General features: G+C 37.6%; 1 protein-coding gene across 4 annotated transcripts in view; it reads left to right on the top strand.

Annotated features, from left to right (window-relative positions):
• The window catches only part of SALL3 (spalt like transcription factor 3), a 26,032-nt gene extending 17,064 nt beyond the window's left edge, over nucleotides 1–8,968 (top strand). For 3 of the 4 annotated variants that reach the window (XM_080583545.1, XM_080583547.1, XM_080583546.1), the window contains 3 exons: nucleotides 1–971; nucleotides 1,188–1,528; nucleotides 2,480–8,968. The exon at nucleotides 1–971 is cut by the window's left edge and continues 1,966 nt beyond it. In XM_080583545.1, coding sequence (XP_080439671.1) covers nucleotides 1–971; nucleotides 1,188–1,528; nucleotides 2,480–2,911 — 1,744 coding nt within the window. In that variant the 3' untranslated portion in view covers nucleotides 2,912–8,968. Of the gene's footprint in view, nucleotides 1,529–2,479 lie in introns of all 4 variants that reach the window. The other variant, XM_080583544.1, reaches the window with a different exon arrangement.
• Nucleotides 8,969–14,819: the final 5,851 nt, after the last annotated feature.

Raw genomic sequence — 14,819 nt, 5'->3', positions numbered from 1 at the left:
GCAAACATCAGAAACCTCAAAACTGCAACAGCTGGTAGAGAACATTGATAAGAAGATGACAGATCCAAATCAATGTGTCATTTGTCACCGTGTGCTTAGTTGTCAGAGTGCTCTCAAGATGCATTACAGAACGCATACAGGAGAAAGACCATTTAAATGCAAAATTTGTGGACGTGCCTTTACTACAAAAGGCAATCTAAAAACACATTTTGGAGTTCATCGAGCGAAGCCCCCACTTAGAGTACAGCACTCATGTCCCATTTGTCAGAAGAAATTTACAAATGCAGTTGTTCTTCAGCAGCATATTCGTATGCATATGGGTGGGCAAATTCCTAACACGCCATTACCAGAGGGCTTCCAGGATGCCATGGACTCAGAGCTTTCCTATGATGAGAAGAACATTGACACATTGAGCAACTTCGATGATGACATTGATGAAAATTCTATGGAAGAGGACCCAGAGTTGAAGGATGCAGCAAGTGACTCATCCAAACCCCTTATCTCTTACTCTGGGTCATGTCCTTCTTCACCACCTTCTGTGATCTCCAGTATTGCTGCTTTGGAGAATCAAATGAAAATGATTGATTCTGTCATGAACTGTCAGCAGCTGACCAGTTTAAAATCCATAGAAAATGGATCAGGAGAAAGTGACCATTTAAGCAATGACTCATCATCGGCTGTTGGCGATCTCGAAAGCCAGAGTGCAGGTAGCCCTGCAATGTCAGAGTCTTCTTCCTCCATGCAAGCTCTGTCTCCTGTAAATAGTAATAGTGAAAGTTTTAGATCAAAGTCCCCAGGTCTCAGTAACCAGGAAGAACCACAAGAAATACAATTAAAGACAGAAAAACCAGACAGTCCACCACCTGCAACTGAAAATGGAGGCGCATTAGATCTGACATCCGCCAACCCAGGAAGACCGGTCATCAAAGAGGAGGCTCCTTTTAGCCTGCTGTTCCTGAACAGAGAACGTGGTAAGTTTAAAAGTACTGTTTGTAATATCTGTGGCAAGCCTTTTGCTTGTAAGAGTGCATTGGAAATTCACTACCGCAGCCATACTAAAGAACGTCCATTTGTTTGTACAGTCTGCAATCGTGGGTGTTCCACTATGGGTAATTTAAAACAGCACTTACTGACGCACAAATTAAAAGAGCTGCCTTCTCAGTTATTTGAACCCAACTTTACTCTAGGTCCCAGCCAAAGTACTCCTAGCCTGGTCACCAGTACAGCGCCTACCATGATCAAAATGGAAGTGAATGGTCACAGCAAGCCGATCTCTTTGGGTGAGGTTCCCTCGCTTCCAGCTGGAATCCAGGTTCCTGCTGCACCACAGACAGTGATGAGTCCGGGGATCACCCCTATGCTGGCACCCCCCCCTCGCCGGACTCCCAAGCAGCACAACTGTCAGTCTTGTGGGAAGACCTTCTCCTCAGCAAGTGCACTGCAGATACACGAGCGCACCCATACTGGTGAAAAACCATTTGGTTGCACAATCTGTGGTAGAGCTTTTACCACAAAGGGGAATCTTAAGGTAAGAGGCCAAATACGACTGTAAAGGCTCGGGGGGAATAAGGCACTGTACTTGAACTTAGCAGGTGTTAGTGCTAAGTGTGTGTCCCAAAGACAGGAGATAAGGGAAATTCAAGGTTTTTTCAATGGTGGTGTTTCTCCTGTGTTAAAGATAGGGATTGAAAAGCGGCTGTGCAGTGATATGTGCTTTAAAACTTGTTCTGGGTATATGCACATGCACATTGTAGTTTGCCTGTCACACACAATGAAACAGGCAGTCAGCTGACATACACATTCTGGCAGTTCTTGTGGAAGAGCAGTGCAAAAGAAACTCCCTATAAACCAGAAATGCAGAGTTCACTTGGCTCCTTGTGTGCCTATCACAGACTTCCATTTTCTATCCTGCTTTGCAGCCATTGCAGACTAGAAAGCTGTTTCTTACTAATTTACAACAGGTTACTATGGGACTGATGCCTCTTATTCCTACAATGTGGTTAACCATTAGGATACAGCCTTAGGAATACATTTTTACATGTCCTGATTTTTTTTATATTATATTTATTAAAATAATCAGTGCCTCTGGGATGAGGCACAATATTAAGAAAAGAGACAAGATGTAAAAAGGGGAAGGGCAGAAAAAATGCCCATCTCCTAGTACAAATAATGTACTTGGTAATCTTCAGCATGAAGAACTTCCAGCTTGCATACAAAATTATCTAACCTAAAAGGATATGTACAGTTTATTTTTGTGGTGCTGCATTTGTTTCCACGGACAAGAAACAAATGCACATTGAAAGATGATTACAAAGTTGGAATTTCCTTTGTATATCATGACTGGGCCTTACAACTGTGTCTTAACTGGAACTGATTTGTTTTCAATATGAATTAAAAGAATTAAAAGACTTTTTTTTTTTAAGCAAGCAATACTGAAGGTGCTAATGTGGAGGTGTTTCTTGTCCTGTTTGTTCTGCAGGTTCACATGGGAACTCACATGTGGAATAACGCCCCTGCACGCCGTGGCCGCCGCCTCTCTGTGGAAAACCCCATGGCTTTGCTGGGTGGTGATGCGCTGAAGTTCTCTGAGATGTTCCAGAAAGATTTGGCAGCTCGGGCCATGAATGTTGACCCCAATTTTTGGAACCAATATGCTGCAGCTATCACTAATGGACTTGCTATGAAGAACAATGAGATTTCTGTCATACAGAACGGAGGCATTCCTCAGCTCCCAGTAAGTCTAGGCGGAGGCGCCATCCCGCCTCTAAGTAACCTTACCAGTGGCATGGACAAAGCTCGCACAGGCAGCAGCCCTCCCATTGTTGGTTTGGACAAAGCAAGTTCTGAAACTGGAGCCAGTCGTCCATTCACCAGATTTATTGAGGATAATAAAGAGATTGGCATAAATTAAAAGCATTCATTATGAATAACTGTTGGACTGCTACTTGACACAACACTTGTCCTTTTCCATGTACAGCTTTTGAAGCTAAGCATTAGTTTCCTGACCTAAATGCATAGGTTCCCTTTAAAATTTTACCCATAGCAGAAATACCTAACTTTGTGGCTGCTGAAAAGTTGTCTTGCAAGATCTGCATGGTACTTCTTTCAACAGTGAGTTTGACTGTTACTGAGAACTTTAAAAACCTTTTAATTTAACAGAAACAAACAAACAAAAAAAAATCCTTGGATAACTTCGTTAGAAACAGAAAGAGGCTAGTCTACGTCCACTTTGCTTCTTACAAAACTTATTATCAACTGAGAAAGGGGGGCTTCACTATGGCATTCTGTCACACTTATTTGCTGGTTTTGTTCAAATTAGTTAGCAACATGGACTATGTTTTTAGGAACCTTAATCTTAAATAAGTGATTTAGTACCCCAATGCTGTGTATTATTACAGTATCCTTGTCTGTAGTATTTATAATGTTAAGATTATGCGGGTAACAGACAATATACTAGCCCCAAACTTAAATGAAGCTTTTGTACTGCAAAATACATCTGGCTATGTGATTTATTTTTATTTTTATTTTTTAAGCAAGTTTTGCTTTACTATAAGTAAGTGGTTAATTTCAATGCAGGCAAAATTGTGAAATTTTATTGGGAAAGATAGCATGCTTTTCATGTGCAAGTACCTGTCAGTAACAAACTATTTTTTTTTTTTTTTTAATTTAAGTATTTGTAGCTGCTATGTGGACAGTTGTTCTATTAAATGAAAAAAAAATGTAGTGTGGACTTTAGCTCAATGATTGGAAAACAAGTTACAGACAAACCTTAGCACCATAAATTATTCACAACTTTATAAGCAGTTGTGATTAATACTTCATGTTATCAAAGCTGTACAATAAAAAGGTAATGTTTGTATAATGTGGTTGCAAACTCTTAATTTATACTATTGCACTTTTAGTATTTTGTATTAGGGAGGTTTGTCTATAATTTGAAACTGAACAAAGATGTAAACTATTTTATAAATAGTACTTTGACTTAAGGAATAAGGGGGGAAACCCTGTTACAGTTTCTTGTTTTGTTTTAAGGTCAAACAATGAGAGACCTCTATTAACTAAGCAGAAAAGCTGCAGAGAACTGTCAGATCCTTAGGAAATATGGGGCCTGCCATTTCTTAAATTGAAATGATTCATTTAACTTTCCTACAAAGCCCACTTAAAAGCGTGACCACCCCCAACAGAATTCTGATAAATTTATCTTGGAAGTGTGATATTAATACAAGCTTAGGATAGATGAAGGAGAACATTGTGTAGGTTTAATTTTACTGTAATCTGTTCTGTCTCTTTCACACATACCCACAAGAAAGATGTTGACTGCCTAATAACACGGGGAACAAAATAGTAACTTTTGGGCAGTATGAGCAGCAGTATGTCCTGTATTTATTTCCAACTCTTGCTGATTATCTTCTCAGATTGCTTGGAAGCACAATGTACTCTGATTAATTGAATATAATTTTATGTTGATTGCATTCTTAAAATTACACTGAGTAAATAAAGGGAATGGTTCCACTTGTAAGTTAGGCTGGGGATGCAGAGGAGACTGGGGCTTAATCAAAACTTGAACAGTAAACATTTTGTGTACTACCTCATTTTTGTGCATTACAAGCATGGTGTAGTCTGACACTATGAACTTCCGTCCAGCAGAATTGCTTGAGGGACATTATGGGTAGCTGGGTAACAGCGCAAGGAGTTTTATGCCCCTGAAGAATGAATCAGACAGTGAGGTCTTCTCAGTTGAGACTGAAAAATAGGACAATCTTTCTTATACAACAAAAACCATTACTGTGAGAGGATGGACTATTTCAGCCATCATGTAATGGAGTGAAAAGTGTTGCAAAGACTTATTAGCTGTTTGTTTCTATTGGAAATGAACAATGAACTATACAGCTCCGTTTTCTACAGTGATGAGATAGAGATATATAGATATATATATCTATATATAAACAAAGTTATATATCTATAATGCCTCTACAATATAACATCTTTCTTTTCTTTTTTTTTTTTTTTTTTTTTTTGCCACAATATGTGGGTGGTTAGGTGTGTTTCCAAGCATTTTAAAAGAGAAAACTGAGGTGGCTCAATGTTGCTGTATTTCAGCAATTGAATGTTTTTATTTATCTGTGTCATTTTTGGTGTGTCTTTTTTTTTTTTTGTTAGTATTTGGTACCATGTAGTGTTATCTTGATTACCTAAAGGATGTGTATACTTAAAAAAAAAAAAAAAAAAAAAAAAAAGGAAAAAGAAAAAAAAAAGAAAAAGAAAAAGTAAAAAAAAAATGTAAAGTGTTGTAAATAAGATGGTTGATGATGGTACAGTAAGACTGACCCCATTTTGTATTCAGGGTTAGGTCAATCCTCTCTGCATGGTGAAGAGAGACACTATTTTTATACTGCGATACCATGTAGGGCTAGGAGCCTCCCTGAACCAGCTGGGAATTGTTACCTAGATCCAATATTTTTTATTATTAAATCTTGTTGGCTTGACACATCTACTGATTGAAATGGATGTCTTAGTCTAGGTTACTATTTTTGTCATATGGAATTGAATAAAATGCAGGATGTAATATTATTTCTGAATTGCGTTCCTTGATTATTCTAATAACAGAGCAAGATATGAGAACAAGGTCACTTGTAGTAGATTGGTGTCAATGACTTCTAATCGTTGCATCTGAAAATCGGAATAAGGTCGACACCTTGTATTCAAATGCAATTCTAATATATATTAATGGTGCAAAGGGGTAGAATTCTTCAAGTCTCTTTTCCAATAAAAATAAATCCTTAAGAGCATTTCTTGCAAGACAGTAGAAGAAAAAAATATGGAGGGGAGAAAACAGCCTTTAGAAGTACTACTGTTTCAGATTGATTGCATTCTGAACAATTCTCGTGTAGTTCAACAACAAAAGCTTCCTTTTCATGTTGTTTAAGCATTTGCCTAATATTCATGATACACTGCATGATAAAATTTGTGAAGAAATTTACCAGAAGCAGTTCAAAATCTAAAATACAAAAGTAAGAACAAAACTGAGAAATCGCATCCATTCATTCCAAATGACATATTCTGTATGTTAAAACCTATGGCTTTTTTTGTTGTCGGTGTTGGTGGTGGTGGTTTTGTTGTGTGTTTTTGATTTTTTTTTTTAAGACCCCAATTTGTCAAAGCATGTCTAACTTTAAGCAAATTATTTTTTCATGTTAATTTAAATGCAAGTATTTACATTCTTAAAGTTAGGCATGTGATTAAGTATCTCCTGCAAAAAAAGCTGTATGTTTGAGTAACCTTCAAGCTTTTATAATCCAGTGATGAATGCCTGCTGCATTTAAAATGGACAAAAAATAAATAAAAGAAAAAAAATCTGAATTAATCATCTTTCAGTGGCCTTGCTATGGTTTTATAAGGTCTACGCAAAGAGACCAGTTTCCTCTGGTGACTCAACAACAACAATAGGTTTGTGCTTGTGCTTTTCACCATGCATGCACATCCCTGGGCCTTGCTGAGAGAAAACATGATATGCAAAAAAAGAAAGCGAAAGGACACTGATAGTTATGATACTGCTTAAAACATAAGAGGAAAATTACCTGCATTCCTCTCCTCCCCCACAAAAAGGATGAAAGCAGAAGTATCTATTGTATCTATTTTTTAAATATGCAATGGATTGTTTTTGTTATTATAGGAAGAAAGTTCAGATTAAAATGTGTTACATGGATAAAAATTGTCAATGTCTGCTCAATTACAGATGTTTAAAAATAGAGCCATGTAGGAACTCTATAATCAGAAAAATTGCATGCTATGATATTTTGAGGGGAGGGTTATTTTACATTGTGAAAGTTCCAGCAAGGCTTTCAAACTCTTCACTTACATTTTTTCCACACGTTATTAGAAAGAGAGCACTTATGACAAATGATTGACATAACTACTTTCTTGCCTATTTTATTTTTTCTTTTGTCATTATTAGCTGTCAATATAATATCTATTCCTTTACCTATTTTGTCCTTTTTATCTTGGCAAATATTTGTTTTCTTACAGCTGCGTTTGTCTGTATTTTTGTTGCCTTTAATTTACTTCTCTGCGTGTACTCTGTCATTTGGAAGAGACCATGTACTATTTTTTTCCCTTTTTTCTCTAATTCTGCAGAAGTCAAAAGAGCTGCCTGTTTTTTTACATCTGTTTGTAAAACTAACATAATGAATGATGAAGTCATCAACGATGTGATCAGGTACGTGTGTAGCTTGCAGGATTTGCTAACAAACATGCCATTCACACTCTTTTCTTCAGATGAAGGCATTAAGTTTGTTACTGTGCTAGTATAAAGCAGTCACAGATGGTCAGGAGGATGGAGATCCCGATCCCAACTTCATTGTGCCTGCTTTTACACCACTGGAATCTTCATGGACTTCAGTAGAGATACTCCAAGTGACTAGCTATATAGTATATTAAAAGTATGTGTAGGCAAAAGCATTCTGGATTTATTTTTTAAAAGAGTGAAGAGATAATACATATATTTTAGTACAGACAGCAGTATTATCCCCATTTTAAAGGAGGCCCTGAAATCTGGGTCTAAAAAAGTTGACTGTCCCTTGACATAAAATTTGATGTGAGAATGAAATCATGAATAATCAGTCTCTTTGCATATAAATGAGTAAAAGAACTTGTAACTTTTATATACAAAAGCAGAAATGCAAGAATCTGGCTGTGAGATTTTTATGCAATGTAGACACTAACAGGAAAATTATTTCCCTTTGCAGATATTAAAGGTAACAGCAGATTAATTAAAAGAGAAATACATGTTTGTGCATGTAGCAGCACCAATATATAGTATTCTATTTTTTCAGAAGGCAGAATGGCTTAATCCACTGACAAAGTGTCATATTAGAAAGCCAAAAGCTTTGGGCTGTGCCACTGATGTATTTTAGGGAAGTGGGCAAATCTCTAATTAGACTCCTATTCTGCTTGATAATTGTAGTCTCTGGACTACAAATAGTCTGTAGTCTCTGGGAATCAGGGACTGAATACCCCCCTAACCCCCCGCCCCTGAGTCAGCTAGCACCTTGTAGTATTGGGATGAGTTGCCCTGTCAGTAAAGATGGGGAAATACTTTTGTACCTACCTCACAGGGGTGTTGTGAGGAATAATTTTATGTCTGTAGTGTTTCAAAGATGGAAAATGCTTGGTATTACCACTGATTTTAGAGAGTTTACAGTACATGTACTATTATTTATTATTTGTACTCCAGTAGTACTTACAGGCTCCAGTCAGGACTGAGAGGCCTTATCCTAAATGTTGTACGTTCACCTATTTGGGATTGATACAAAATTTTACTCAGTAACATTTTTCCAATGGCGGTTCTTCATTATCAAATATCTAATTACTCTAGTGGGTTTCATTCAATTATTTAGGTGTTCAAATTGATTATCAGGTTTAGACTACAGCTTAGAGTTATCTGATATCACATCTTGTTTTGAGCTTGTATTGATTTTCAGAAAGTGCACCAATTTTCTATGGATAATCTAGAATCAAATCTTGCTATCAGTGGAATTCTACTGTACTTTTTGCTATTAAAGCTAAACATTAAAATAAATGTGTGTGTATATATTATTATACACAAATATATAATATACATGTACCTATAAACATGTACGTTTAAAATCTCTTTAGCTGCTTAGAATTGATTTCAAAATGTGTGTTGAGTATTTTGTTCAAGCGTTATCCATCTCAGATGCAACTAAAACATCGGTAAATGGTGTTGGCCCTCAGTAAAGACACAGACTGAAAATCATGACAACAGAAGACATATCATCAGTGTGGTTATATTTATGTAGGCTTGTGAGGAAAGTTTCTAAGTCTCAAATGTGTTAACTTTAATTAATTCATAAAAGTCTTTATTTAGTTTATGTTGAAGCAAACTATTTTATCAGGATGAGTCGCTCACTGTATATAAGTATGTTAAAATAAATAATTAATTAATTCCAAAGATAATGTTTGCTATCATTTGGATGTTGAACAGAAAGTAATTTGTTTCCCAGATTGGCAAATTATATCTAATATTTTTTTAGATGTAAGAATACATAATTATCTGATTTATAGTACTATGTTAAGCAACCCCTTAGGCAACTGTTCATGTGCTAAATATATTAGCTGAATTAATTCTATTGATACTCTTGTCTTTTTTCTTTGAGTTTCAGGAAAAGTTTTGGTTTAGATTTGTTTAAGGTGTTCTCAATGAAGCTAGTCCCACTGATTTCACTCAGGTATCTTTTGGAGTAAAGGTAGAAGCGCAGCAATGGGCAAACCTCTTTCTTTTACCTCTGGGAGTTACTGACATCTCTTCACTACCTGGTTCTGTTTACCAGCCATATTGTAGCTTGTTGCCTTCCTTAGGTATGGATTAGCACCTGCTACTCAGCCAGTTTTTCCAATCAGTTGTTTTTTCCTATTCTATTTCCTGTTGCGTGCAGCAAATGAAATGTGCACATAAAAGGATGTGATCATCAGGAAATATGAGCAAATTTCCATTTGTTTTCTATCACTTTATACTGAATAATGTGCCTGATCTGGGAGGTTTGGGTTGGGTTTTTGCTCTTTTAAACATTCATTTTAAACATTCTCTTATGTACATAATAGGTAGCAGAAAAAGTTCCCTGTGCATTGTGAAAATTTACTTAAAAGAAAATTCAGTTAAATCTTCAAACAGTTGCTAGTGTATTTTGTGTTATTGAAAGTGACGTCCATCCCAGCTTTTGGCAATAGTCTGGGCCAGGCTGTGGTACTTTCGCTTACATTGGTTAGCTCAATGCTCCACAACGTAAGTAAACTAATGGCAGTGTCAACCACTATTACTCATTGGAAGGACATTTTTATATATGTTATCAAGACATATTACAATATCTGCATTCCAACCTCACAGAAGGTAGATTATCAAATGAGGTTGGTAGTTTCTGCAGCTGAGAACTTTCCTAGTCCCCTATCCTACTACCTCCATGAAGAAATTGCCAAGATTTCTTCTGTGATGACATTTCTTCTTTTTCTCCTCTGCAATCTAGCACTGCTATGCTCATGTCTTTGGTTTCTTTGCCTTGCTGTACATGACCATGCCTATGGTCATGTTTCTGCCTATTTCCAATCCATTTCTCTTGCTGGCACTATGAGTAGAAGATACCGCACAAGAATCAATATAGCAAATCTCAGCACCCTGAAACTCTGAAAAATTTCAAAATGTTTCTTCCACTCAGGATTACTGCACACTCGCATATTGATGCATTCAAGTTTATTAGCCTCAACTGTGTACTTATTACAGATATAACTAGTTCCATTCTGAAGTGTTATATAACTGGAGACTCTTTCACACTTACCTTGGTTTTCCATACTTTTCTTAAATATTCATTTTCCCCCAAACCTGCATCAAAGTTACATTTAATTAGTGGCTAATTTTCTTCTATGCAACAAGCAAACTGTGATAATAAACTTTGCTGTTATTTAAATGGAACTATCCACATAATGTGCAGAGAGAAATATATTTCAGAGGAGTGAAATATTTTGCCTTTTGTCTTTACCTTTATACTTCCAGTGCTAAACGGGAGAAAAATAAAAGGATCATATGCTACATGAAAAGCAGCCAATACAGATATCATGACAATAGTGGTGTTAAGCACAAACATGAGCATGGTACTGTTCCTGAACAACAGAAAATGTGAAAGAGTTTGAGATATTAGCACCAGATTTTACTTTACTGTTTTGTTTTTAATGTATATAATAAAGAAGCAGAACCACACTCCTAAACAACTAATACAACATACAACACAATTATTAAATCATGAACTTTATTTTTTCCACAAGGGTTCACTTCTCTGAAGTCAAGAATAGTTCTGGGGGGATGCTGAGCAGCGTTTCTCCCACATGCAGCTTCTCATTAGAATTCCCCATTGGCTCAGGAAATACTCCGATTTGACAAGTTCCTTTGTTAGGCTGAGGAAACTCTAGAAACCAGAAGGCTTATCCAGTCAATGCTAGTGTGTGGGACTATCCCAGGCACATTTCCAGTTTATCCCTGCTCCAGGGTCTTAGAAAAAAAAATCTGTGCTTCAGTATTTCTAGAGCTTATCATTCCAAAATGGGAATGAAAATGGCCCTTAGCACATACTGATAATACAACTATAAAACTCCTCATTCTGATCTCTGTTACCCAACACAGACGTTATTCTAATTTCTACAAAATCACTCCTGATTTACACTCATATTAGAAATATCAAATGGCCACTAGTGATTAAAACATCATTTTTTAATCAGAGCAAGACATTTGCCTTTTTTTAAACCATAAATCCTAGTGCACTTTTTCTGCTATAATTAACAGCACATACTGGAGCAAATATGTTATATACAAGGTATATCTATACTAACGTATGTAACAGACCTGCACCCATTCTAGAGGCTACCTGGCCCAACAAAAGTTGCATCCATACCAATTCCAAGACTCTCACTCCCTTGAAAAATGATGGTTACATCCAAAGTCAATAATGGGATTGGCCCAACTCCCACATAACACTATAAACCCAGCCTGGGCATTGTGTGGGAGCATAGCCTTCAGCCCACGCTAAAACTGCCTGGGAAAGTGTTGTTGGCTGATGGGTTGCCCCCAGCCTCCTGCACTGGCCACATTCAGTATGGGGTAATGGCAAAGACTGCAAGGACAGATATTTCTATCTTGAAGACAGAAATACACTTTTTTGTGTGTGTGTGTACTCCATCACACCTTTACATAGCTCTATTTAACATCTCTATTAGCAGCATGGACAGTGGGATTGAGTGTACCTTCAGCAAGTTTGCCAATGACACCCAGCTCGTGGTGTGATAGACACAGACGAGGGAAAGGATGCCATCCAGAGGCACCTGGACAGGCTGGAGAGGTGGGTCTGTGCAAACCTCATGATGTTCAACAAGACCAAGTGCGAGGTCCTGCACCTGGGTCAGGGCACTCCCAAGCACAAATAGAGGCTGGGTGGAAAATGGATTGAGAGCAGCCCAGAGGAGAAGGATTTGGGAGGTGTTGCTCGACAAGAAGCTCAACGTTAGCTGGAAGTGTGCACTTGCAGCCCAGAAAGCCAACCGTATCCTAGGCTGCACCAAAAAAGTGTGGCCAGCAGGTTGAGGGAGGTGATTCTCCTCCTCTACTCTGCTCTTGTGAGACTCCACCTAGAGTACTGTGTTCATCTCTGGGGCACCCAGCACAAGAAGGACATGGACCTATTAGAACAAGTCCAGAGGAGGGCCACCAAAGATAATCAAAGGGCTGGAGCACCTCTCCTATGAAGACAGGCTGAGGGAGTTGGGGTTGTTCAGCCTGGTGAAGAGAAGGCTCCAGAGAGACCTCATAGCAGTCTTTCAGTACTTAAAGGGGGCCTACAAGAAAGCTGGTGAGAAACTCTTTGTCACAGAGTGTAGTGACAGGACAAGGAGTAATGGTTTCTTTAATTTAAATGTGGAAGAATTGCCCCGATGACTTTCTGTGGTATTTGGGGGCTAGTGAAAGAGAAGGTTGTCCTGGGCAATTTGATCTAGTGGGTGGCATCCCTGTCCATGGCAGGAGGGCTGGAACTAGATAATCTTTAAGGTCCCTTCCAACCTAAGCCATTATATGATTCTATGGTTCTAAAAGAGGGTAGATTTAGATTACATATAAGGAAGATATTCTTTAGTATGAGGGTGGTGAGGCACTGGAACAGGTTGCTCACAGAAGTTGTGGATACTCCATCCCTGGAGGTGTTCAAGGCCAGGTTGGATGGGGCTTTGAATAGCCTGGTCTAGTGGAAGATGTCCCTGCCCATGGTGGGAGGGGGTGGGGGGGAGAGAGGGTTAGATGATCTTTAATATCCCTTCCAACACAAACCATTCTATGATTCTATTATTTTATGATGCTGTGATTCTCTGAATCTATTTTAAAGTCTTTGGAATTAATTCTTTATTGGACTGCTACTTCCAACATCTTTTTCTCTTGCCGTTATGGATTTGACTTCTCTGATGTGGTTTCATAATTCACTTGCCATGCTCCTGGGAAGATGGGCTTACTCCTCCAACTCTCATGTGTGAGAAGAGAATTGCTCCTTGTAGAATTTCTAAGGGGTATCTCTAGATTCAGCAAAGATGGCAGAACATCTTTTAGGGCCTGTTTATTCATTATTTTATCTAGTTATGTTATCTAGCCCATTCTTGTTCCAGCATAAGAAAATAAACATGGTTATTCAGGAATAATATTTCCTGAATACTTGTGTAGACAAAGTAGTCTCTTAAGTAATGAGTTCAATTAGGCAAAGATACACTATGTAGCAATTCAATAACAAAAGTCCTGGGAGGTAGGGGGAGAAGAAGCTTGCCAATTGCTTACACACAGTATGCTGGATGACAACTAAAGACTTCGTGCTGTGGCATATTTGGCACATGCTGGCCTAGAGTTATGCCTAGCAACTACTAGGGTTTAAACTGTTCCTTACCAAGGTTTCAATCAAGAAAAAAAAAAGAAAAAAATAAAACACAATAAAATAAAAAGCATGGTGTGCAAATTAGTAAGACAACAGGCTCCATTTAAAATCTCTTTGGAGATGTTCAGTCTTACAGAATAAGAAAGCCAACTTATCTTCCATTTTTGCCTAAAAAATAAATGATCTTCTTTACCAATTCACTACCCTGAGCATAGGCTGTTAGACTGAGATTTTTAACTTAAAAATTAAATAAATCTCAAAACCTAAAATATGTACAGTTTTGCAGATTTTACTTGGGAATTACAATACATTCAACATTTAGTCTATATTTTTCATTCCCATTTTTATGAGAGTTTAATATTTCCTCTAAGATCAATTAGCTGCATCTTTCAATGGGCTAAACATTCTACCATATTCTTAAAATTAGTATAAAAATATGTCCACTATATCTTCTTTCAAAAGGATAATACTTTGCAAAAATGCCTAGAAATTGTCTTTGGAGTGCAACTATTATTATCAGTTTCCACTTCAAGTGCAAACTCCTCGTAAGGAACTTATCTTGTAAAATGTAGAGACATTGCTCATTTGAGAGAAAAAATCCTTTAAGATTTAAAGCCTACTTCTAATCATTATAACGACTGTTGAAATGAAAACAAAACCCAGAACCTAGCAACACTGCACTAAAATAATATAGAATTGAAAGACTGTTATGCCAATACCTCAGAGTCATCTGTTCCTCAAGCTTCTGTTTTTGTGATATCAATGGAATTCTGCCTTCCAGAGCATTAAGCATTCTTCTGCAGTTTCTGAGGAGGTGGCTGCCAGTCAAGCCTCCTGACTGTGGTTGGGGTTAAGTCTTTGGAGGCTTAAGATATTGATACACATTTCTTAGCATTGATTTTTATGGAGAATGTTAAAATGTAAAGTTTCACTCAAATGCTTAGAATAAATTGCCTTGTTCTATTTGTCTTGAGTCACAGGGTCAAAGGAAAACTTTGGCTAATTAAGTCAGAGGTAAAAACAGATTTCAGCTGCAGAAATCACACTACAGCTAGGGAACCTGTGCTGAGAAGCCATTCACAGTCTACAAAGGTTGGAACTTTTCTACTGGAGTGGGATCTTTGAGCCATACCATACCTCACTGCTGAACTAAACACACAGTGGAAGAGCAAGACCTTAACACGGCATAAGAAAGCAGAAAGCTATTGCTGCACTGCAAGACAGAGATATGATTTGACTTCTGAGCATGTCAAACTGATGTACTATTGTTTTCATGATTAGAGTGTTACGATGGAGCTGAAGCTCTGCTGGTGATTTTATGGTTGGACTTGATGATCTTAGAGGTCTTTGCCA

This window comes from Anser brachyrhynchus (assembly GCF_964034855.1).
Source record: "Anser brachyrhynchus genome assembly, chromosome: 2".
NCBI classification, from domain to species: domain Eukaryota; kingdom Metazoa; phylum Chordata; class Aves; order Anseriformes; family Anatidae; genus Anser; species Anser brachyrhynchus.
Note: the sequence above shows the minus strand (reverse complement) of the source record. Positions and strands in the feature narration are given on the sequence as shown.